This window comes from Planococcus citri, chromosome 5 (assembly GCF_950023065.1).
Source record: "Planococcus citri chromosome 5, ihPlaCitr1.1, whole genome shotgun sequence".
In the NCBI taxonomy this organism is placed as follows: Eukaryota; Metazoa; Arthropoda; class Insecta; order Hemiptera; family Pseudococcidae; genus Planococcus; species Planococcus citri.
In genome coordinates this window covers 63,835,033-63,859,443 of record NC_088681.1, presented here as the reverse complement: position 1 = coordinate 63,859,443, position 24,411 = coordinate 63,835,033, and the positions used below count along the sequence as shown (strand labels likewise).

At 36.2% G+C, this 24,411-nt stretch overlaps 1 protein-coding gene and 1 long non-coding RNA gene across 2 annotated transcripts in view; one reads left to right on the top strand and one right to left on the bottom strand.

The window, feature by feature from the left end:
* Or85f (Odorant receptor 85f) overlaps window positions 1-18,565 on the bottom strand; it is a 29,719-nt gene extending 11,154 nt beyond the window's left edge. Inside the window, exons 1-2 of the mRNA XM_065367604.1 lie at window positions 17,728-18,565; window positions 14,843-14,942 (exon numbers count right to left, since the gene is read on the bottom strand). Coding sequence (XP_065223676.1) covers window positions 14,843-14,942; window positions 17,728-18,479 — 852 coding nt within the window. The 5' untranslated portion in view covers window positions 18,480-18,565. The remainder of the gene's footprint in view (window positions 1-14,842; window positions 14,943-17,727) is intronic.
* Window positions 18,566-22,750: 4,185 nt separating this feature from the next.
* LOC135847421 (uncharacterized) lies at window positions 22,751-23,919 on the top strand. The gene is made up of 2 exons (XR_010559167.1): window positions 22,751-23,112; window positions 23,277-23,919. It is a non-coding gene; the product is annotated as an uncharacterized LOC135847421 (long non-coding RNA).
* The last annotated feature ends 492 nt before the right edge of the window (window positions 23,920-24,411 follow it).

Here is a 24,411-nt window from a genome sequence, read left to right as displayed (position 1 = left end):
GTGGTCCATAAGTCAGAAAGAAATTGTGATCCATTATCAGTTATTATTTTCTTGATGTTAACTCTATGGCTTTCAATATCAAAAATTACTGTGGTCATTTGTTGGCAAACTGATCTCTTTTTGATATTGAACAATGTTCTAAGCCATGTTCTATTTGTAAAAACGTCTTTCACCACTAGGAGATATTTTGGATCATTTTTCATCGCAGGTAAAGGTCCTAGCAAATCAACCGATAGAACATCGCCGAGAGAATACGCCTCGATTTGCGCATATTCAAGGGTTTTATGATTTGCGTAATTTTTATTGACCTTACAGATGATACATATATTGCAAATTTCACGAATATATGCTAACGAGTTGTTGTGATAATAAATTCGTCAAAACATTGTATCGAGTTTTGCAGACCCTACATGGCCATAAGCGCAATGCAGGTAGTCTACTGTGTCATAAAATAGTGCATTTGGCAGACAGGGTACTTTTGTGCCATTTTCTAATTTTCTTAGTAGAATTTTCTGTCCTTCAGCGTTTATAAAGATTTCGAATTTCGATAATTTCAATTTCTGCGCATCTCTTTGTTTTTTGTAATTTGCAGGAATTTTTTCTTCGAGTATTTCGATGAGTCTTTTGCAAGTAGTATCATTTTGTTGATATTGTGAAATATTTCTCAGACGCTTATGAAGTTCAGGAATATTTTCGGCGAGAAATTTGAGCTCAAAAGGTTCAATTCCTGTCTCAAATTCAGTTGTTTCAATTTCAGGCATTTCAAACCCATCACTGCTTGAACTATCAGATACGTCAATAGCATTAATTTCTAATTCGGGTGCTTTGATTTTATATAGAGTGTTATTTGCAAAATTCATATCGTAGATTATGTCATAACAGTTTAAAACAGTTATCCAGTGAGCTGCTTTTCGATGAGTTTGTGCTATTTCGCGGAATCGATTAACAATTGGCAGAAGATTTGACCTTACATGAACTTTTCGTCCATGTAACCACATTTGGAGTTTTTGTATGCATTTCACCAAACACATAATCTCTCGATCAAATAATGTAAAATTTTTCTGGTGGTCTTTAAAAGCTATCGAGATGAACATTATTATTCGTTTTTCCTTCTCGACCATATAGAAAAGTACTCCGTTCATTGAGTCTTCTGAGAGCTGAGTATCTAAGAAAAGATCTCCTTCCCTAGGAGCTTGTTGTAACTTAAAATCTTTCTTAAACTCAGCTTTCAACTTTTCAAAAGCTTTTTGTTGTTCTTCCTTCCACTCAACAGGCACATCACCTTTCGTCAGGTGGTATATTGGATTTACGATTTGTGAATATTGAGGGATGAAGTCTCGGTAAAGTCCAGTATTTCCCACCAAAGCCAAAATGTCATTCTTCTTTGTTAGGGAAAATTTGCCTCGTTTAGTGTATTTTTTCTCGAATTCTTCGAGTTTTTTAATCTTATCACTTTGCTTTCCTATCCCTTGGTTCGAGATTACAAAGCCTAGATGGTCTGCGCAATTTCTAAAAAATTGCGTCTTTGTAGGATTCAGTTTTAAACCGTGCTCTCTGATTAAAGTGAAAACTTTTTCAAGTCTTTGTAGAGTTTCTTCGAAGGTTGTTCCGGATATTTTAAGGTCATCTACGTATTTCGTTATTCCTTCCTCATTATCGATTATTTGGTTTATCACATGTACGAATTCCCCAGATGCAGTTTTCAATCCATAAGGGAGTCTTATGAATTCGTACACTTGCCCCTCAGCTTGGAAGGCGGTGAATTGTCGTGATGCTTTGTCAAGTACGAGCTGCCAGAAACTAGCAGTAAAATCGAGAGTGCAGAAAAATTTATCGCCCGCATTGTCATAGAGCATGCTTGCGATTGTGTTAGGCTCGGTTAAAACGTTGATTAGAAATTTATTAAGTTCGTCAGCATCTAAACAGAGACGAATATCTCCGTTCTTTTTGACAACTGGTGCTAAGGTATTAATGTAGCATGAGTGAGAATATTTTATTATGCCAAGAGTGAGCATTTTATTTATTGCTTTTCGTAGAGCAGGTAATAATTTTTTGCTTGGTCGAAATTTCTCTCCTCGCCATGGTTTCAGGTGTTCGTCTCCTTCTTTAAAATTGAACTTAACCTGTTCACCTGTGTATTTACCAGGGTTGAGGTCAAAAATATCGGCGAAATGTTGCAATCTATCGAAGCCATGGATCCCCTGTTCAATTGTTATTGATCCATTTTCGACTACTAAATTTAAGTCAGATCTTAAATTTTCTTTAAAAGTTCTTTGAGCTGATCTACGCTCTTCATTTATTTCTTGCTCAGTGAGGGTATAATAAGTATCAGACATATCTTCAGAGTATGTCTCGTATTCTTCGTCACTCATACCTAGAGAAAATACCGTTAATGCACTTTGAAATTCGTCTGGGTGCATAAACGGAATTACGAATTTTTTACCAACTTCCGGCCTACATTTGGCATATCGCTTATGGATATCTAGTGTCATTTTTAAATGGTCCATCAATATTCTGCCCATAATAAATGTTTGGCCTGGTGCGTCGATAATATAGAATGGTACTTTAGTTGTCTCATTTCCGAGTATCATTTTAAGCTCGACAATATGAGTCGCGGACTGAATGATCGTATTATCGGCTAATTTTAATTGGACTTGTCGTCGTAATCGAATGAATTTTATCCAAGTAGGAGACTCTTCGAGAAATGTTTTGATCATTAATTTTGATAATACATTGGGTAGAGCTCCTGTATCGAGTTGTAGAGCAATTTTTCTCGAGCCAACTATGACAGGGATGACACACGCAGGGTCATTTGTTTTTTGAGTCACTAATTGGGACGCGATTGCCGGATTAGGCTCCTCATCATTGAGAGTAGTATTATCGATTGCGTCGATGAAGTCAAAATTGGGTCTTTTCTTAGAAAGTTGCGTTTTTATGCGCTTAATTCGTTCTGAAATGGTTATTGGAAGCGAGAATTTTTCATTATTTTCTTTATCTTCTAAATCGCCTATGCTTACAATCGTAGGTGAATTTGGGTTAGAGAATAATGTCAGTTCATTAAGACGATTTCGAATTGCAATTCTGAATTTTTTATCTAATTTGGGCCTTTTAGAGCTCAAATTGGGAGAATCATCGAATTCTTTAATTGGTGAAATTTCAAATACTTGCGCTTCTAAGTTTTGAGGCATTTCGTCATTTGAAGGCGCATCATCGGATTCAGGCAGATGAGGTAGTTCTCTCGCAAATGTCCTAAATTGTTCAAGCCTCGCTATTTCGGAATTAAGTACATTACGAATATCGCGGTATTCAGAAATTGATGGAAAATATCGTTTTAAAGCTGGAATGTAATGAAATTTTTCTTCAATAGGTATAAGTTCTCGATTCGGTCCTACTCGTGGTCGTAAGAAATTCTTGCCCCTGCTCTGTACGATTTCTGTTTCTAAAAATCTTAGTGCAGGTGTTCTCAAGAAGCGAATGTATGGTGTATTAGCCACGCGTACGTAAATGTTTTTAAAATCAACATAGCGATTCAGTTTTACTGCGAGTTCGTCTGGCGTTCGAGGTTTTAAAAGGGGGAATAGTAGTATTATACTCTGCGCACCCTTATCCAGCAATAAGTCTGTTACTGATCGTAATTGATGTTCGATTACTTGGTAAGGTTTTCTTGAATAATTGAATTCTAACTGTCCAGCAGACAATATGAAATGTGATTTTTCCGGGAATTCGGCTTTTACTAATCTTCGAATTAATTCTTCGAGAGACATTTGGTCGCGTAAATAATCGGGTAAATCTTTCATTAAGTCTGTTTCGCCTCTCGCCATGTAATGGCTTAAACCATCGCCAACCCATATGTACTTATTTAAACAAGATTCTGAGGGGGCTGACGAAGCACTAGGAGTTGCCCCTTGGCTACCTAGTGGTTGGCGTTTCCCAACTCGGAGCTTTCACCTTCACTCCAATCAGGCACGGCTGCACTAAGCATTTGTAAGGCGGCTGTAACTGTATCCTGATCTATTTCCTCGTCAATATCAGAGAAAATTGTATTAAGCATATTACAAGTTGCTACGACATCAGAAAGGTCTTCTTGAGGTGTTTCGATTATAACGTATTCATTTAGATCGGGGTCAAATTCGATCGATTGTACCGCAGCTGCTGGTGCAGTTATTGGCATTTTTGGTTTAAATTTATTCATCGTCAAGTTGCCATTTTTATCAATAGAAAATGGTTTCGAGGTCGGATTTTGAGTAGTTGGATTTGGATTTTTCGGAATATTGGGATTTTGTAAAATAGTTTTCGGCTCAAATTTGTCTTTAGAGGGGTAAACTGTCCCTATAGGCTTTGGAGGGGGTGAGGTTTGAGGTGCGGTTTCCTCTTTCTGAGCAGGCTGGCGATTATAATTATTTCCATAATTTTTTGGAATCGACTTCTGTGATAATAAATTATAAATCGCAAGTAATTGCTCATTAGCTGGAAGTGGTTTATTCTGGTACTTTGCGCTTGTAGACACGGGTACCACTTCATCATCAGACCTACGTTTATAACCTAGTCGAAGTGTTATAGGTACTTCGTTATCCGGATCGCGTTGGATTTGGGTCAATTTGGATAATTTTTCTAAGAATTTATCCATAGACTGCCCTGCCTCCATAAGCCTCATTTGATAATCTTCGGGAGCCTTACCTATCAAAATGTCAATGATTTCGTCGTCATTTCCATTACGATGGTGTTGTAAAGTTCTAGCCCATCTGGCCATTTTATTTGCCATATCTTTAAGGTCTTCGGAATAGACAAAATCGTATTTGCAAGCTTTCAACGCCTCGTTTTGAGCTTTACGGTCCCAATAGAAATCCAAAAATTTATTTTTCAATTCATTGTACGTCTGAACATTACGAACAGTTTCGAGGAAAATTTTATGAGTTTTCGTCGCAATTACTCCTTTAAAGGCCAAAATTTTATGTTTTTCCACAGTATTTGTCTCGTAAAAATACGCGTCGAATTCGTCTAAAAATTCATGCGGGAAATGCAGTTGATCGTCCGTAAATGAAATACCTGCATTTTTAATCGATCCTGCATCTATTGCCAAAGACTTCGATTTTGAGCCATTTATCATCGGAGAATTACGCATTCTTTCCTTGATATAGTTCACCTCGTCGACGACTTGAGAGCAACCTATATCACGTTTTCTATTATCATTTTGCATGTTCGTAATATCCTGAGCAATTTTCTTGATTTCAGTAGAATTATCGTTCAACACATTATTCGTTTCGTCTAAAGCGATATGAGTGGCTTTCAACTTGTCGTTGAGTTCGTCGACCCATGATCCTACTTTTATAAGATTTTTATGAGACTGAACCGCGACGTCCGATACTTTATTATTCGCAAAAGCCGCGACATTTTTTGCTTCAGTAACTATTTTAGCTAATTTTACAAGTTCATGTTTTTGATTTTCGAAATTTGTTTTAACCTCGGCCTGAATAACTCGATTCCAATCCCAAGTTTGTTTAAAAATCGCGTAAACACTGGCGTTGGTCGTATCCTTCAACGGCTCTAGATCGAAAGGTATATCGTACTCCTGCGATTGAGACTGAGTACCTACACCTTCGTCAACCGGCGGAGGAAGAATTACGTCATCCTCAGATGATTGCTCTTTGTCATTCATCTGGGATTGGTCACTGAGAATAGAATGTTCAGAATCTTGACGAATTTCGTTTTCCATTTTAAGTTTTTTATAACGTCTGGAAGTTCGACTATTAGTATCGAAATCCAAAAGCTTGAAAGTATTTCTACTTACTCAACTGCGTGTATTAAGTGCTGGAGGAGTGTTCATAGATCGCGAAGTACGAGGTGTATGAGCAAGCTCCTTACTGTACGAAGACGACACAAGTAATGATTAGAAATTCTAAACTGAGTGGCGAGTTCGACTACAAAATTCCCGCGGGAAATTAAGTTTCCTGGAAGTAGTGGGGAGGCTCTGCAATCGTTCTTACGACTAAAATTCATCTGCCGAGGGCGTTGCCTTGCCTTGAGTGGGGAAAATTACGATCCTCGCTTTTGAATTGCTTCCTCTGGTCATTAAACTTGTTATGACAGTTCGACCCTCTTTGGCCTTTCTGACAGAAGGTCATTTATCAGGCATTGCACTTACGAATCGTCATAATTGAGAGGATATGGAGTGCCTCCGGTTCTTGTAGTTTGTCAAAATTTATGGCCTTTGAGCGCGTATTTTTAGTTTTTTAGTGTAATTAAGCACAGGGAAAATAAGAAATACGCGTTTCCTCAATTGCCAGTGATTATTCAACTCAAGTCATCCCTGGTGGTGGCGGGGAGGAGGAGGTCTAAGTGCTCACTATTTTCTATGAGATTGATGGCTATGAGAAAATATTAAAGGCGAGTCGATTTCCTAAACATGACAGAATTTGATGGATTTTGAGATCGTTCTTACGATCATGAATTCAGCTGTCCATTTGTACAAGAGTATTTTTAGTAAAATGGCTTCCGTTTCCAGAACCAATTTATAAAAATTGTGGCTTTTTCAAGCAAATACAGCAGTAGAGAATCGTGTCTATTTTGACAAGAAATTGACGATTTCATAATCGGAGGGTTTGAATCTGTATCTATCCTATGGTGTGGCAACGCCGCATCGGATAGAAATATCTACGAGAAGAAATATTTTAAGAAAAAATGACTCGTGTCGGAGATGCGATGAACTCGCACCCCTTCATCTAGTCGAAGATGTGGTGGTTATTCACCTGCAGTACACAGATCTCGGAGTGTATTTCTGTATAGTACAAGGTGGATGTGTACTTGAAAGCAAGAAGGGAGTGAGTTTGGCGCGTTTTTTCTAGTTCAAGGATGTCCGCTTCTATCTAAAAATAGACTCGCGCCCTTTTTACCTACATACGACTTGGTGGTTTTTAAACTCGACGAAAATATTTCTCTACTCTGTGAGAAGGTTTTTGAGACGAATTTCTAACTGACTTCGAAATATTTTTTCAATATCTCATTTTAAGGCACAAAAATTTGAAAATTATATGTTTTTTGGAAAAGATATCAAGATTTCTGAGGGAATAAATACTTCGTGAATCGAGTGTATAATCTGCTGATGTGTGCAGATTATTTCACTCTTTTTACATTTGAACATTTCAACATTTTTACATAAAAAATATACATCAAGAAATATGTACAGATTGAGCTTATTTCTTGTTTCTACAGATCAACGTCTATGAGACCCAAGAAAATCAACTCATTTGGGTTGATAGTTGGAAAATATGGGCTTGAAGTGCTCATATTTCCAACTTTCAAATTATTATATTAGTACTATTTCTAATTAGATTTCAATATTTTTAGTAAAGCAGGCTATTTACATTGAAGCGAATTTAATCAATTAGCCCATTCAAGTTGTCGATTTATTCCTTTTTTAAGGGAGATGAGTTTGAATGAGTTTATTCACTAAATTATAAGCTATTTACATTGAGGCGAATTTAATCAATCAGCCCATTCAAGTTGTCGATTTATTCCTTTTTAGGGGAGACGAGTTTGAATGAGCCAATCCATTAAATTATATTGTTTTCATATTAATCTATTGGATTTTTTAGGATAAGTTTTTGTTTTCGAAAACTTTTCTCAAGTAGGCGGACAAGCCACCATAAATGAGGGTCTCCGGGATAAGTAGTTAAAAGATGCTCTCAAGTAGGCGGTCAGGCCACCATAAATGAGTATTTTTTAACTAGGAAAGGTAGTCGAAAACGATCTCAAGTAGGCGGTCAAGCCACCATAAATGAGGGTTTTCAACAAGGAATACACAGTCTAAAATGATCTCAAGTAGGCGGTCAAGCCACCATAAATGAGGATTTTTCGACTTAAGGAAAGGACTTAATTGATCCATAGATTAATAATCATTTTTTCAGACTAGAATTGTTAGCTCATTCAAGTTGTCGAATTATTCCTTTTTAGGGGAGACGAGTTTGAATGAGTTTATTTATTTAATTGTATAATTTTAATTTTTTCTATAGGTTATTCTATGGAATTTTTATGATATTTCTATGGGTTTTCTATGCTATGACTTTAGTAGGTTGTTTTTGTATTTTATGTTCAGTTGTCAGATCGTCATCTTCAAACTAGACAAAAATAGTATTTTTGACCTACATTTAGGTTCAAATTGGTCCAAGAATTAGTTTATACTCTAGAGTATAAATTTCAGCTCGGAAGAATTTTCGCCTGTTTTCCAGTTATATTTCAGAATTTTTCCACAACGTCTTGCAGTTAGAATTCCGAAATACACTGTATAGATGTTAATTAAGTAATCAAAGCACAGAAAATTTTAATTTTGGTTGTTATTTTCTAGAGGTACATGGAGACTGAGGTGCAAAGACATTACTGCGATTTTCGAAATAACTATCATTCACGAGAATATTAGTTCGTAGAAGAAAGTTTTTACATTTCGATGAACACAATATGTCTTGCAATTTTTCATTCACCATGTGTGTCAGAAAATAGCGATTTTAAAATTAGTCCTCTCTAGCAACACCCAGCAACTGAAACACCACGATACTACTGTGATTTTCAAGTTAACTGTCGCCCATGAGACTAGTCAGGTTTTAAGAACCTTGCTCAATGAGAGATGTTCTTTCTCGATTGGCACAATATATACCACGATATCTCACCCACCATGCATGCCAGAGAGTGATAATTTTATGGTTTCGAAATTTATGGTTAAAATTTTATTAAAGCATTTTTACTAAAATTCAGATTTATTTTTGGTAAATCGTGAATTAGATGGTATTATGTGAATTTTCTCATGCCCCTGTCCGCAAATTATGCACGGAAGAGTATTTGAAAAAATTCATCTTCGTAATATTTCGTCAATCTAAGTTGTGCTTATTTCAACGAAATATTACTAAGCATTTTTTTAGTAGAGAAAAAAAAAAAATTTATGGTTTAAGGTGACAGTCTTATCCCAAGGTCTTACTGAATTACGTAATTTTGAGGACAAGAATGTACTATTGGATCAAAAAGAAAAAAAAGAAAAATTTGGAAAAAGGAAAAAGGAAAGAAAAAATACATTTTAAGCTTGAACAGTGCTTCGTAATTGGAGCTTTTTGGGTTCAAGTAGATCGAAAAAATTTTAGGATTTTTTGGGAAGGGAACTTTGAAAACTTGTTCTTAAAATTTGCACAAGTGCAATTTTTAGTGCAAGTTTTACCACTTTTGGGCGCCATTTATGATATAGTGAGAATTGGAATTACTGGCTTAGGGATTTAGAATTATTAGAATTGGTTAAGGGGTGAAGTCAAGAATTATTCCCTAGAGAGTGAATAATTACTCGTACCAGGATAGCTCGTAGAGAAAAGACCTTTTGTAAAACCTTTCTACCATATACACAAAAATCATACTAAACTACCAATAAAGTACTCAAGATCGCAGAAATATTCTTAAAAGCAATTTATTAATGTTAACGTACGACAAAATACACTTTAGGATTCATTGGGCAATGTAACATAATCAGCATTATTTTATGTTTAATAGTGGACTCAACATCTACTTGACATCTCGCATAAAATATCGTCTCGTAATATAATTAAGTTTAAGCTTAATTAATACTACTTGGCGATGCAAATTACGTATTATTTAATTAGACTAGGTGTGTAACGTCCCTCATAATATTATTATTTAACTAATAAGTCTATTTCACAACTTACGACACTGTGCTTATTTTCTGCCTCTCCTGTGATCCACTCATACTAAGATCGGCGACAGAATTGGGTTATGTAATTCCATATTTCCCGAATGGATCCGATTCGGAGAAATATCTGTAAAATGGGTAATTTAGGTTATTTAAATGAACGTATTTAATTAATTCACATTTTTATACAAATTATCCACAGTGGTAGTGGGCGAAAACAGTTAAGAGGGATGATGGTTTTTTAGACCATCATTGCCTATACGTCTATTTGTGACCAAGAACCAGCCATCGCGAGTAGCTTATTCCAAGTGAAGTTCGTGGCTGGAGATCCGATCAGGGCTTGCAAACCGAAACCAAAACCAAAACCGAAACCCCCAAAAACCGATTAAAATTGCTCAAAACCGAAACCAAAACCGAAACCAGGAGCGTTATTTTCCCACAACTAAAACCAAAACCGAAACCGGGAGCGTTATTTTCCAAAATTCAAAACCAAAACCGAGAGCGTAACCGATTGAAAACCGAATTGGTTTTGGTTTTGGAATTTTTCAGGTAATTAGCCTAATTAATACTGCATTTTTGGTAAAAATTGAGTAAAAACAGATGCTAAAGGTGAAAAGGCTTGATAACTAAAAAATTTGACAAATTTGGCACTGCCAAAGTGCCATTTTCTAGGCACATACACAAAGTATTTGAAAAAGTGATCACTTTCTTGGCCTTCTTCCCTCTAAAAAATGAAGAAAAAAGGAAAAAACCGAAACCAAAACCGAAACCGAAACCGTTTCCTTTGAAATAAAACCCTTTGAGCAAAACCGGAACAAGAGAGATAATATTTTAAAAAACCAAAACCAAAACCAAAACCGAAACCTTTACTTTTTCAAAAAACATAAAACCGAAACCAAAACCGGGAGTGATATCTATCCGGTTTTCAAGCCCTGGATCCGATGCTCGTACCCTCGAGTTTTCCCTCGATCTACGAGCCACCGGACACAATAAATCATTTCCCCTAGGATGTATAAATACTTTCCCCTATATGCGTAGTTCTCACGTTGCCATACCTCTGGTATAAGTAAATCTTATACGCCTACGCTAACGAAGAATATTACGATTAAATGTACGAAGGGATTAATTTAATTATCGCTAAGGCGATCAGGGCATATTCCCTCATATCAAATATATTATAGACAACTGTTTATGCTGAACAACATATTAAAAAATTGGGATGGTAACTTGTAACAAAGTCGATTTAAAAAAATTTAAACTTTGCGAAAAAATGCGATTTTTTGATTTAAAACATGAAAAAAAGTTTTGATAGGTAAAGTTGACCCATTTGATCCCTATTTTCACGTATCTGTTGAAAAAGTTGAAAAAACCCCCTCACTCGGTGAAATTAACTCATCACAAAAAAAGAAAAATTCAAAAAAAATAAAAAAAAAGCAAATTTCATTTTTTTGCTGTGAGTGAGATTTTTATCAACTTTTTCATGAAATACGTCAGAAAGTGGTCAAAATAAGACAACTGAATAAATTTAAACTTTTTTTGATGTTTGAAATTGAAAATTGAATTTTTTCAAATTTTAATTTTTTTGTGATGAGTTCATTTTATTGAGTGAAAGGGGTTTTTTCAACTTTTTCAATAGATACGTAAAAATAGGGGTCAAATGGGTCAACTTTACCAATCAAAACTTTTTTTCATGTTTTAAATCAAAAAATCGAATTTTTTCGCCAAGTTTAAATTTTTTTAAATCGACTTTGTTAAAAGTTACCATCCCAATTTTTTAATATGTTGTTCAGCATGAACAGTTGCCCATAATATATTTTTTTCAGAATTTTTGAGAGTCGGAACGATATGAAAATTACGTTTTGAAACTTTTTGAGCTAATTTTTTGTACGAAAAAAAGTGGCAACACTGATTTTTATGATATCACCAAAAAGCCCTTCGAAACCTCTAACTATGGGAAAAAGTTCCATTTTTGTAGGTATCGCGGTTATCGAGCAATCCACTGCTGAAATGGATGATATTTTAGGTTCACTGAAAACTTTGACACCCCCTGGCTGCCATTAAAAATGAGCTAGAGGGCTGCGATTTGCGCCATTGGTCGTCCCTTCGGAAGGTCTTTCCACAGGAAAAATTTCAAAAAAATCGCCGAACCCACCTACCACTTCTTGGTCCAATTGACGTGGAATGACCCATATGGCTTATCAAAAAAAAAAATTCTAAAATCACAAAATTTGAAAATCAGCCGAAATCAGTGTCCATCAGGTTTGAATCGAGGTGATCTAATTTTCCGAATACGAATTTGGAAACAGTAGATCAAATTTCTGAGTTCACAAACGATTTTGATTTTTGAAGAAATTAAAAAAAATCAAAATTTTACCTAGTAGATCAAGAGAGCTGAAAGTGCCCTGTTTTCGACCCTCTAAATCGATTGGAAGCGGTTTCGAACCATTTTGAGTGGTAATTCTGGAGCACCCACATAGAGGATTTTTGAAAATTCTAATTTCGACAACATTTTACTCAATTGAGTTGTTGAATGATGTGTCACACGAATGTAACCATTTTTTTTGGGGGTGTCACCCCCTTTGGGGAGATGCTGGGGGCCGTGGACGGGTCCAATCAGAAATCTGACGTCATATTCGTGTTAAACGTCACCAAAAACATACTATTCCATGTGTCACGTGAACAAAACACTTTTTTGAACTTTTACCCCTTTGGGAAGGTGCTGGGGGCCATGGATGGGGTTCTATCAAAAATCCAACGTCATATTCGTGTTCAGCGTCACCAAAAACATAGAATTCGATATATCACATGCCCCAGATTTTCTTTCGAAAGTTTTGCCCAAAATTGGGGGTAGGATGCTCCCACTCCATTGAGAGATCCCATCTTGAAACTTGAATATTTCGAATAAGCATCAAAAGTTACAATTATGGAAATTTTTTCAAAATTTTAAATGGTAGCTCCCACTTACTAATGGAAGCCCCCCACCCGTCCCCTGAGGGGGCTGTGACCAAACTAATTGCGGGGTTCTTACTTACTGGGTGGGTATATATTGTAAAAAAAAATTGAGCGAAATCGAAAGACATGGTTCAAAAATGTTGGTTGAGTTGACATGGAATGAGATCTACTTCAATGGTAATGTAATGTGAAAACTTTATGGTCAAGTGTTAAAAAAACATCTTCAACTATCCTAGAATGCATTACAATACCCATTTTTCCCTTTAAAATTGATGAAATATGAAAAAAAAAATGTTTAAAGTTGTGTGAACAAAAAAATGACTAAGGCGATTTTCACCATTAGCCCTTCAGTTGCCAATTATTCAAAAAATACCCAAATTGCCCAAATTGTACCACATTGAGGTTTCCTAAATCCTACCATTACATTTGCATTACATGCGATGAGTTCCATAAATCGTACCTGGTAAAAACTACAAGAAAACTGAATAAAAAGCTTCAAGACAAACATGTAGTACCTACCTATTTTATTCATTTTGCAAATCAAAATATGCGTTATAATGGATACAAATGAAAACCTTATGCTTTTTGTTGAATTTTTTCAACTTACCTCATTTCATCTACTTCCTTCAAAATATGACTAAAATGACTGGGTTTGGGTAGTACAACTTGGGGAACTGGTGGTACGATTTAGGAGACTAGTTTCCCAAATCATACCACTTGAAGACCTTAGCGGAAACTGAAATATCTCCTCTGGTTGAAGAATAAATTACTCTATTGATGCGTCATTCAATAGATAAGGTTTCAAGCTACAATTTAGAAAAAAAAATCAGTCAAAAAGAATGAAAATTGGGCTCTCTGGGTCCTAAAAACCAAAGCAGTGGTACGATTTAGGCAACCTTGCCCTACAACAGATAGGTACAACAAAAGCAGGTGGGTACCCTTGAAGAATCAAATCCCACAAGTAGTGGTGCAAAGTTATTGATGCGAGCTTATATTGATATTTTCGATATATTGAAGAGGGAAAATCTGGAAAAATTGGCCAAATTTTACAAATGAAACGACGTAATTTGTAAATTACTAGCAAAGCTGCATTTTTCTTGTGGTTTTCATGAGTCGTCAAGTACAATTTTTCTACAAAGCATTCTGGTTTTTATAAAATTAAGTTCAAATTGCAGTTCAAAAAACAGGTTTTTTTAGCAAATTTTTGCAATTTTGATGTTATTTTATTCTTATTGATGCTATTCAATCTTTTAAATTAATACCAATATAATGTACGCATTTTAAATTTGTGTGGGGGGGCTCCTTTTTAGGGGCGAGGGAGGGAGGGGTATTGATGATTATTTTTCAACTATAACAATACATACAGCAGTGTATAGAAAAATCATAAAATTCGAATTCCTTCATTATAAAACTTCAAATCGGACTTTGCACAACAAAAATTGTACCAAGTCGAACACTTTGTCCGGACCCTCTGGGCATGGTACAAACAAAGCCCGATGAAAAAATAATATTCACGCTTGGTCCGGACACTTCGAAGATGGTACAAAATTGGCTGTACCAACCCCGAATTGTACAATTTCGGACTTGGTACCCAACACATATATTGATCACTTGCACCACTACCCACTAGTCATTTGTGATTTGGCTGTGCTCCAGACAGGTTCTTTTGGTGTTGCGTTATACTTTCAAGCTTTCGGTATTGTGCTGTGCATTCGATGTTGCATAGTGCTTTTGAGCTTTTGTTTTTACATAGTGCTTTCAATATCCCATTGGGCTATCAAGCTTTACTTTTTGGTGTCGTGCTTTTGTAATTGCATTGTGCTTTCAATATCACGTATTGCTTTTATAATCGCGTTGCACTTTCAAGCTTTCATTTTTGGGGAGTGCTTTTGATATCTCGTAGTGCTTTTGTTGTAACATTGTGCTTTTGAGTTTTTGTTTCTGTGTAGTGCATTTGATATCAGCTTGTGCTTTCAAGCTTTCAGTTTCATACTGTAGTGTTGTGCTTTCATGCTTTTGAGCATTCGGTATTGCTTAGTGCTTTTTTTGTGATTTTTTTTCACATTGTGCTTTTTTTCTCATTGTGCCTTTTCTTTTAAACCTAGTGAAAAAAGAAGTGATTTTTTTCAACAAAAAAAATGCTGTTAGATACCATGAGAAGAGATAATTGGACGACGACACCTACAATGGTATTTTGGGTTTTGTGCTTACCAACACGGTAATATAAACTGTAAATGTGCCCAACACAATATTTATAGAGATTGTCATGGTTATCATGAATTCTATGGCCTGGGCATAATCTTGGATTATCCTGAAACAGAGAAACGAGTGGCTTACTTGAGTTGATACAGAATGCGTGTACTTTTGCGAAGTAAGGTATCAACTGTATTGATGTTATTGATAATGCTGATTTCTATGATCATGCTCAACTTTCTGCCAAACAAATTGTTGAAAGAAATTAGAAGGATGCGAAAGGTATGGAGGCCATATTACATATGTATATTGTCATCTGTCATCATATTCCTTGAATATTGTCTGTGACAAGAAAACCACTAAACAAGTTTGGGATTCTTTAAGATCAACTAACAAAGACAAAAGTCCAGCCAACCAATTACATCTTTTTGACATATGTACTTTGGCAACTGAAAATGGCCAGTGAGGATATTTCCCGCGTAGCACTGATGAGATCGTCAGTGGCCTCAACAAAAGTATCGACATGATTTTACATGATTGTTGATTGCAAAGGGGTTAATCTAACTACGTTTAAGATGATTAATTAGAAATTGACACTTTTTTCAAAAATTATGATGAAAATGCTGATGGTCGTCATTGCTGTCTACATTTGTATCTACAGTCATGTGCAAGATTTTGATACATTGTAGATACCTTTGTAGACCCATGATTGATATCGAAATTCAGGTCGTCTTGTCGATCCGAAGTTGATGTCGACTATAAGATCGACAAAAGCATCTACAAAATTTTCACCTTGTATAGTTACTTTTGTCGATCTAATAATTGTCATCAACTTTGGCATCAGCAAGATGACCTGAATTTTGATATCGATTATAGGGTCTACAAAAGTATCTACAAAATGTCGTCATCGAGTAGATACTTCTGTAGATCTTGTAATTGACATCAATCATCTGGTTAATATTGATGAGGAAGTTGATGTCGATTACAAGACCGACTCATTTGTCGATGTCACAGTCGACAATACAATAAGAAAAATTTTCTAAGTCCAGAATAAGATGGACTGAATATTCTTCTGAGGCTTCTCCACTCAACAGCGGCAATGGTCTAGTGGTTAGAGAACGTGACAGCAGTGATGGCAACCTAGGTTTGATCCCTACCCAGGCCAACTTTTTTTCTTGCAAAAAAAATTTTTTGGGAGAAATACTTTTGAGAATAATTTTACTTGAATCAAAAAAAGAGGTTTGGGCACATTTTGCACATTTTTCAATCAAAATTTGCTTATTTTAGACTCAAAAAAATTACACCAATGTCGAGACCTTGTTGAGACAAAAAATGAAGGGAGACGACAGTCGATTTTGATATCAACTTCTCACTCGTCATTTATCGACATTGGTGTCAACAAATGTCGTGTTGACAAGTGATGGATTAGAGATCTCGTCTTTTCCATCGACTTTGGCATCGCTTGTGCTACCCGGGTTTGATTCATTTTACGAATTTTGATAAAATTATAAACGAGCTCTGTTGCAGTGGTGCCCAAGCAATAAATGATGAGCAGTTTTTATGCTGTATTTTATTACGTTCTATGAGTCCAATATAACGTTGCCTTAGTTGCAAAGTAGCGTATGTCCATCTGTTCACTTGATACCTCGTGTAAAAGTGCCTTCAATCTGGAGTGTCATCTATTGGGTTTTAGTGTTCAACCAATGGGTAGCTATGTGAGAGACATGCCACCAGCATATCTACGTATTGGTTGAACACTAAAACCCAATAGATGACGCTCCAGATTGAAGGCACTTTTACACGAGGTATCAAGTGAACAGATGGACATACGCTACTTTGCAACTAATGCAACGATATAATCATGCCGTCACTGCAATTGCCATGACTTCGAAGGATGATTTGAAAATTGAATCAGTGAAGGCAAATTTACATACTTATAGCCTCTCAGTCCCTCGGTGGCGTAGTAGGTAGAGCCGCGGACCTCCGTTCACGAGGTACCAGGTTCAAACCCAGCTACAGAGGCAAGCTTGTGCGTGTAATTAAAAATCTTTCGTGCAATTATCAACATTACAAGCCAAGTACCGGGGGACTACCAGTTTAGCCGAGCTATAACAGATAATGCACACCATCTGTTAGCAGAATCAAAAAGCTGAAACTGGTTCGAGCGTCTATAGAGGTCAACACTGAGGAGCTCAGGGTCTCTAAACTACCCGGCTAGCTCCAAGGTGCTTGTGTAGATGTCATTAGAAAGCAATGGGAAACTACTAGTGGAAGCTCGAAACAATGTCGATTCCCCAGAATAATCGCAGTGGCAATAGGCATTCGCCTCACCCCGTTAGGGTACCACAAAAATGTGATTTCCAATGTCCTGTAAAGGACAAGGAACCACGACGACGATAGCCTCTCACTGAATGATAAGCCTGAAAAAATTGAGAAAACTAATGACACATGGAAATTTTTCCAAACACCCCCTACTTTGAGTGACTTAAGTATAGGTCCACCCCCCTTGGGGTTGGAAACTTCGCTGACCCCTCATTCGAGGGGGAATTCAGAGGAGAACAAAATCCATAAGAAGCACGTACACCAAAACCAAATGGGGGGGGCTTAGGGTCCACAAAAAAGGGGGAAGCTTACACCGGATTCACCCGGACACCCCAAATTCGTGTTCAGCGTATCAAAAAACCTCCGTATGACAAAATTCAGCTTGTTATAAAACTTTTCCGAAAGTTTTGATTGAGCTCGTAATAACAAAAAAAATCAAAATTCGAAAAATTCGATTTTCAATTCCAAACATCAAAAAAGTTCAAAATTCAGTTGTCTTATTTTGACCTCTTTCTCTAACGTACGTATTTCATGAGAAAGTTGATAACAAATTACACTCATCAGGGCAAAAAAATACTCACATTGTGATATTTCGATGGCGAAGAATTAATTCCTTCAAGTATTTCTCATCGGTGATCGAATCGTTTACGGAATCTGTCGGGTTATCGTCCATTCGCCGTGTTTTTTCGACAAACTCGTGATGAAGGCCCTCGAACACCAGGTACATGGTGAATATGAAAACAGTCTGACCCATAAGCGCGAACAAAGGCAGGCTTATATTGCACGCCTGAACTATGACAGTGCACAGGTACCCGTAAGAAGTACTAGGGTCCCAAAACGAATACTGCGTAACAACCAGAGTCAATTCTGAGCCAAGAGGTTGGTCGCTAAACGCGGCCAAGACGAGCGGATATAGCCCAATCATCGACGATTGTATCGTAAATATCACAAGCAAGTAGAAAAGCTTGGTAGCTACGAGTGCATCGGCGACTTGATGAACTCGATCGGTTGTGTAATCCAACACGTTCTGGTAACATTTAAGAAACTTTTCGCGATTCGAGTAATTGATCATGATCAAGAAAGACGCGTTCGAACAAGCGCCGATGAACATACCACAAAAGATTTTTTGGCTGCTCGTTGTAGTGTTGTAGATGAAATAAAGCACGTACAGCGTGAGACCGAAGACGGTACTGAAAGAGAGATACGTCCATAAGTGAATCTTTTGGAAAATTTTGTGATCTCGCGAAGGATAGATTATGTTAAGCATCAGCGACGCTTTCAAACAAAATCGATGAATGGGTTTATCGATAAGTTTTTCGAGTATTTTTTGCATACCTATTTGCAATGGAACGCGATCTGGTTCAAAAGTTTGAAAACAGTTTGTTTCTATCGTGAATTATGACCATTGGAATGCTAAGCGGTGACCTGACTGCGCTGTTATGGTTGTTCTTTTAGAAACTCTTACACGTACTCATTTCGAAATAATCTTGAAAAAAAAGTAGATACAAAAAATGATTTAAAATTTAATATGAGGCCAATATGTACTGTGTACTTGGCTTTAGTGTACACGATATGTTTTCTCAAGTAATTAAGGTAATGGTCTATCGCATTACGACCATTTTACGGAAATAAGTACATATTAGATAAATGAAAATTTCAACATTCGCTTCGCCAGTTGCAGGATTTCATCATTCGTAACGACGTTAGAAACAGTGTTGTCGGTAATGATGTACATTAATGTAACGACAGCTCTTCACTTTTTGGCAAAGAATTCCAAGAAACATTTTTTTTTTGACAAAAATTGACCAAAAAAAACTCGCTTTGCGACCAATAATTTCCCAAAATGACTTATTTTCATGGCAACTGAGTGTGAAAATAATAATTTTTTTGCGAAAAATTACAAAAAACTTTCGATTTTTTCAAATTTTTTTTATAAAAGTTGTGCCTTTTGCTGAAATTGTTAAAGTGTATTGCTTTCTGCATAAAATACCTAGCAAATTTTTTCGATTTTTGTCAAAATTTTTAAAATTTTCGTTTCTTGGTATGGCAAATACTTATTGCTGAAAATTATTGTCACTTTTTTGACGTAAAGAAATCCAAGAAGCCTCGATTTTTATAAAAGTTGTCAAAGGCTTGCTTTTCGCTGGAAATTGCCATAAAAATTGTCAATTGACGGTCATTCCGAGTCAACTCGGCCAAAAAAAGGCGATTTTGAAAGTCATGTCTTTCGATTTTGCTCAAATCTTTTTTACAATATATACCCATCCAGTAAGGCTACGGACACGACATGAGCGTTGAGCGTTAGCGAGAGCGTTGGCAAAAATTTAAAAAACGTAATCTTAATGTTGGACGGTTTTGACGAGAATATTTCTGAGCGATGACACTCAACGCTCAGAAATATCAAACAATTTTGATATTTGAGCATCAGCGAGAGCGGCAAACGAATTTTGAAAATTTGAAAACGCTCACGCTGACGCTCAACGCTCATGTCATGTCCGTAGCCTAAGTAAGAACCCCGCAATTAGTTTGGTCCCAGCCCCCTCAGGGGGGTGCTTCCATTATTTTCACATTGTCTAGAGGTACTCAACTTCATCAGCCCCTTCCTCCAAACCATTCCTCCAAAACTATGATACTTTGATCAAAACTGATTTCACAGTTCGAATGGGCATTGCATTTAGAACTTTTTAAGCATTTTGAAATTTTCAAAAGTTGAAAGTTGAACTTTCAAATCGAAAGTTTAAATTTCAAAATGGCGCTGTAAGTGGGAGCTACCATTTAAAATGTTGAAAAAATTTCCATAGATGTACCTTTTGATGATTTTTTGAAATATTTAGGTTTTGAGATGGGATCTCCTGATGGAGGGGGAGCACCCCCACCACCAATTTTGGACAAAACTTTCGATAGAGAATGTGAGGCATGTGATATATCAAATTCTATGTTTTTGGTGACGCTGAACACGAATATGACGTCAGATTTTTGATAGGACCCCATCCATGGCCTCCAGCACCTCCCCAAATGGGGTAAAAGTTCAAAAAAGTGTTTTGTTCGTGCGACACACGGAATAGTATGTTTTTGGTGACGCTGAACACGAATATGACGTCAGATGTTTGTTTGGACCCCATCTACGGCCCCTAGCACCTCCCCAAAGGGGGGGATCCTCAAAAAAATGGTTACATTCGTGTGACACATCAAATAGTATTGTTTTCTATATCGCTGAACACGAATATAGGCATAGTTTTTTAAATGGACTTCGCCGATGGCCTCCAAAACCTCTCCCAGCAGGTAAAACTCCAAAAAAATTGTTGGGGGCTGAGGATGGGTCCTAATCAAAAATCTGACGTTATATGCGTGTTCCGCGTCACCAAAAACATATTATTCCATGTGTCGCACGAACAAAACACTTTTTTGAACTTTTACCCCCTTTGGGGGATGCTGGGGGCCATGGATGGGGTCCTATCAAAAATCTGACGTCATATTCGTGTTCAGCGTCACCGAAAACATACAATTAGATACATCACATGCCCCAGATCTTCTATCGAAAGTTTCACTCAAAATTGAGGGTAGGGGTGCTCTCCCTCCATCAAGACATCCCATCTCGAAACTTGAATATTTCGGAAAAGCATCAAAAGGTACATCTATGGAAATTTTTTCAAAATTTTAAATGGTAGCTCCCACTCACAGCGCTATTTTGAAATTTGAACTTTCAATTTGAAAGTTCAACTTTCAACTTTTGAAAATTTCAAAATGCTTAAAAAGTTCTGAATGCAATGCTCATTCGAACTGTGACATCAGTCTTGATCAAAGTATCATAGTTTTGGAGGAATGGGCTGCTGAAGTTGAGTACCTCTAGACAATGTGAAAATAATGAAAGCCCCCCACCCGCCCCCTGAGGGGGCTGGGACCAAACTAATTGCGGGGTTCTTACTTACTGGATGGGTATATATTGTAAAAAAAAATTTGAGCGAAATCGAAAGACATGACTCAAAAACGTTGGTTGAGTTGACATGGAATGACCAAGACTAAAATTGTTGAAAAAACATATTACGTTTTCTGCTCAAATTTCATTCACCAAAAATTGAGTAAATGAATCGATTGGTTCGCGAACGAGTCACTTATAGCGAACCCATTTGTTCGCGAATGATTCACTAAAAATTATTCAATTCGTTCGTGAATGATTCACCTAAATTTGAGTAAATGAATCGATTTGTTCGCGAATGAGTCACTTGTACAAAACAATTCGTTCGCGAATGATTCATCAAAAATTGAGTAAATGATTCGATTCGTTCGCGAACGAGTCTCTTATACGAATTAATTTGTTCGCGAATGATTCATTAAAAAATGATTCTTTTCGTTCGTAAATGATTCACCTAAAATTGAGTGAATGAATCGATTCGTTCGCGAATGATTCATCTAAAATTGAGTAAATGATTCGATTCGTTCGCGAACGAGTCTCTTATACAAATTAATTTGGTCGCGAATGATTCAGTAAAAAATGATTCTTTTTGTTCGTAAATGATTCACCTAAAATTGAGTAAATGAATCGATTCGTTCGCGAACGAGTCACTTATACGAATCAATAATTTGTTCCCGAATCCCGAATGATTCACTAAAAATTATTCATTTCGTTCGTAAATGATTCACCTAAAATTGAGTGAATGAATCGATTCGTTCGCGAATGATTCATCTAAAATTGAGTAAATGATTCGATTCGTTCGCGAACGAGTCTCTTATACAAATTAATTTGTTCGCGAATGATTCATTAAAAAATGATTCTTTTCGTTCGTAAATGATTCACCTAAAATTGAGTAAATGAATCGATTCGTTCGCGAACGAGTCACTTATACGAATCAATTCGTTCGCGAATAATTCAGTAACTATTGATCAACTCGTTCTCGAATGATTCACCTATAAATCACTCAGTTTGTTCAATCGCCAATCGGTTGTGAATGACTCAAGTCGATTCAATTTGATTTGATTCACTTCGCTTGAAAACAGATCAATTCCATTACAATAGTTTCATAAAAACCGAATCAATCGTAAATTAGTTGATCCTTTCGCGAATGATTCGCCAAGAAATCAATCAATTTTTTAAATCTCCAATCGTTCGTAAATGATTTGATTCGATTCGATTGTAACAGATCAATTGCTGTACAGATATTATGTATTTCAAAAAAACGGAATCAATTCGTTCGTAAAAGATTTTTGTTTGAAGAAAAGTCAGTCTTCTCACGCTAAATGCGTGAGAGTTTTTTTGATTACTTTTTTGTTAGTTTTTCGAACTTTTTTGAGTACAAAAAAACTTTTTTATTGGAATCAGAAACAAAGTTTACAATAATGTCGTTTACTTGTGATTTTCGACTATAATTTCAATAAACGTGAAAATTCTCAACAAAAAAAAAAAAAAAAAAAAAAAAAAAAAAAAAATGAAAAAATGAAAATTTGGTCTAGTCACGTAGGTAGGTATCTACTTTTTAATTTTTAGAAAAACTTTCGTAAATTTGAAATATCTTCAAATTGATTTTGATTTTCTAAGGAAATTGGTGGTTTAAGCTGAATGATCGGTGCACCACATGTTTTTCTTGAGGTGGGGGAGGTGGAGGGTGAAATGATCGAATTACGTGCGAATTGGAAATGAGGATTGATCAACCGATTTTGTTCAGTGATGATTGCATTAATAAAACCTTCATTTTTTTTTTATTCCTTTCGAAACGTTATGTAAATATTTTGAATTTGAATGGCGAGTTAGTTTGGTGTTGGTGTAAATATTTTTAAAGTAATAGCGAAATTCGTTTACACAATGTAAACTGCATCATTGCGTAGTTTTTCTTTTCCCGAATAAATCTAGCAAGAAAATGTAATCTATAGAGATTTTCCGCGTGTGTTAGTTTTGTTTTGTGTTTCATAAAGGATCATTGCCTGTTCTTCCTACGTTTCAAAACTGAATGATAAATGTTCAAATGAACTAAGTAAGTACCTATTTAACTAATATGTACAATGTAGGTATGTATTATAGCAATACCGAAGAATTAGATCTGAAAAATTTATTCCTTGATGTTGATGTTACGTCAAAGTAAATGTAGTTTATTTGAATTTTGATCAACGTTCGTCCGTTTTTTCTGATTCATTGTAGAATTTGGATTTTGAATTTGAAATTGAACGTTGAAAGTCGCTTTACAAAACAATCTGACCAGTCCAAAAATAAAATGTCATCCGCCAGAATCGCATTGCTAATACTTTGCCACTGTCTTATCGGCGTCTTCAGCGACGAAGTAGTCCTCACCGGCGACTTGAACAATGAAAACATACTCGTAGACCAAGAAACTGAGTCGTCGAAGGCTGCAGATGCTGATGCTTCGACGGAATTCGAATCTCGTCTGAATGACGTGCCAGTCGACGAAATCGACAGCTCTCTCAACCATGGTGAACTAATAGAAAAACTTGAGCAAGAATTGCAGTTGTTAGATGAAGGTAATTCGGATGACGAAAATTCATCGGTAGGGGCAGAATCTCCTGTTGCGAATAACACAAATTCGGATCAAGTTCCGGTAGTGCAGACAATCGTAGTGTTTGATAAGCAGGATCAAAATAACGGGTCTTGGATCCCGATCGAAGTTATGTTCGTTGTTGTCGTAGTTGGTATTTTATTGGTTTTATTGTTCATGCGTCGTAACGACTAGTAAGGAGTAGGGTGAGGCTGTTGCTTTTTTTTAAATTAAGAACTTGAGAAGATGATTTTTTTCATTATGATTAATACATGCTTTATTGTATGGTGATTGTTTATTTTATTTTTTCAAATTACTTACAGTCACTAATACAGCTTACGGTGTAGAATGCGAGCAGTAAAAAGTGATTTTAGAAACCAATTTTATCGAATTTGTCTTGAGAATGAAAAAAATCATTTGGCACAATGTGAGTAAAAGGTTCAGGATTTGCAATGATAACTGTTGGAATATATCTATTTAATCTGACAAGGGAACCTCTTGAGGTGTCCGCCTTCGATTTGAGCGGGACAACGATTTTTAGAAAGAGCATGTTCTAAAACCCCCAAATCCAAATTTTTAGCTGCCCAAGTTCATTTTTCGATTTTTGGCGAATTTTTGAAAATCCAAAATTGACTATTTTGGTGATTTATGCTTTTTTAAAAAAAAGTACGTGCTTGAAAAGTAAAAATGTTCAAAATAAGTCCTAAAACTGATATTAACCCCCAAATCCAAATTTCGCCATTTCCAGCAATTCTGGAGCCTCCAGCGCTATTTTTCAATTTC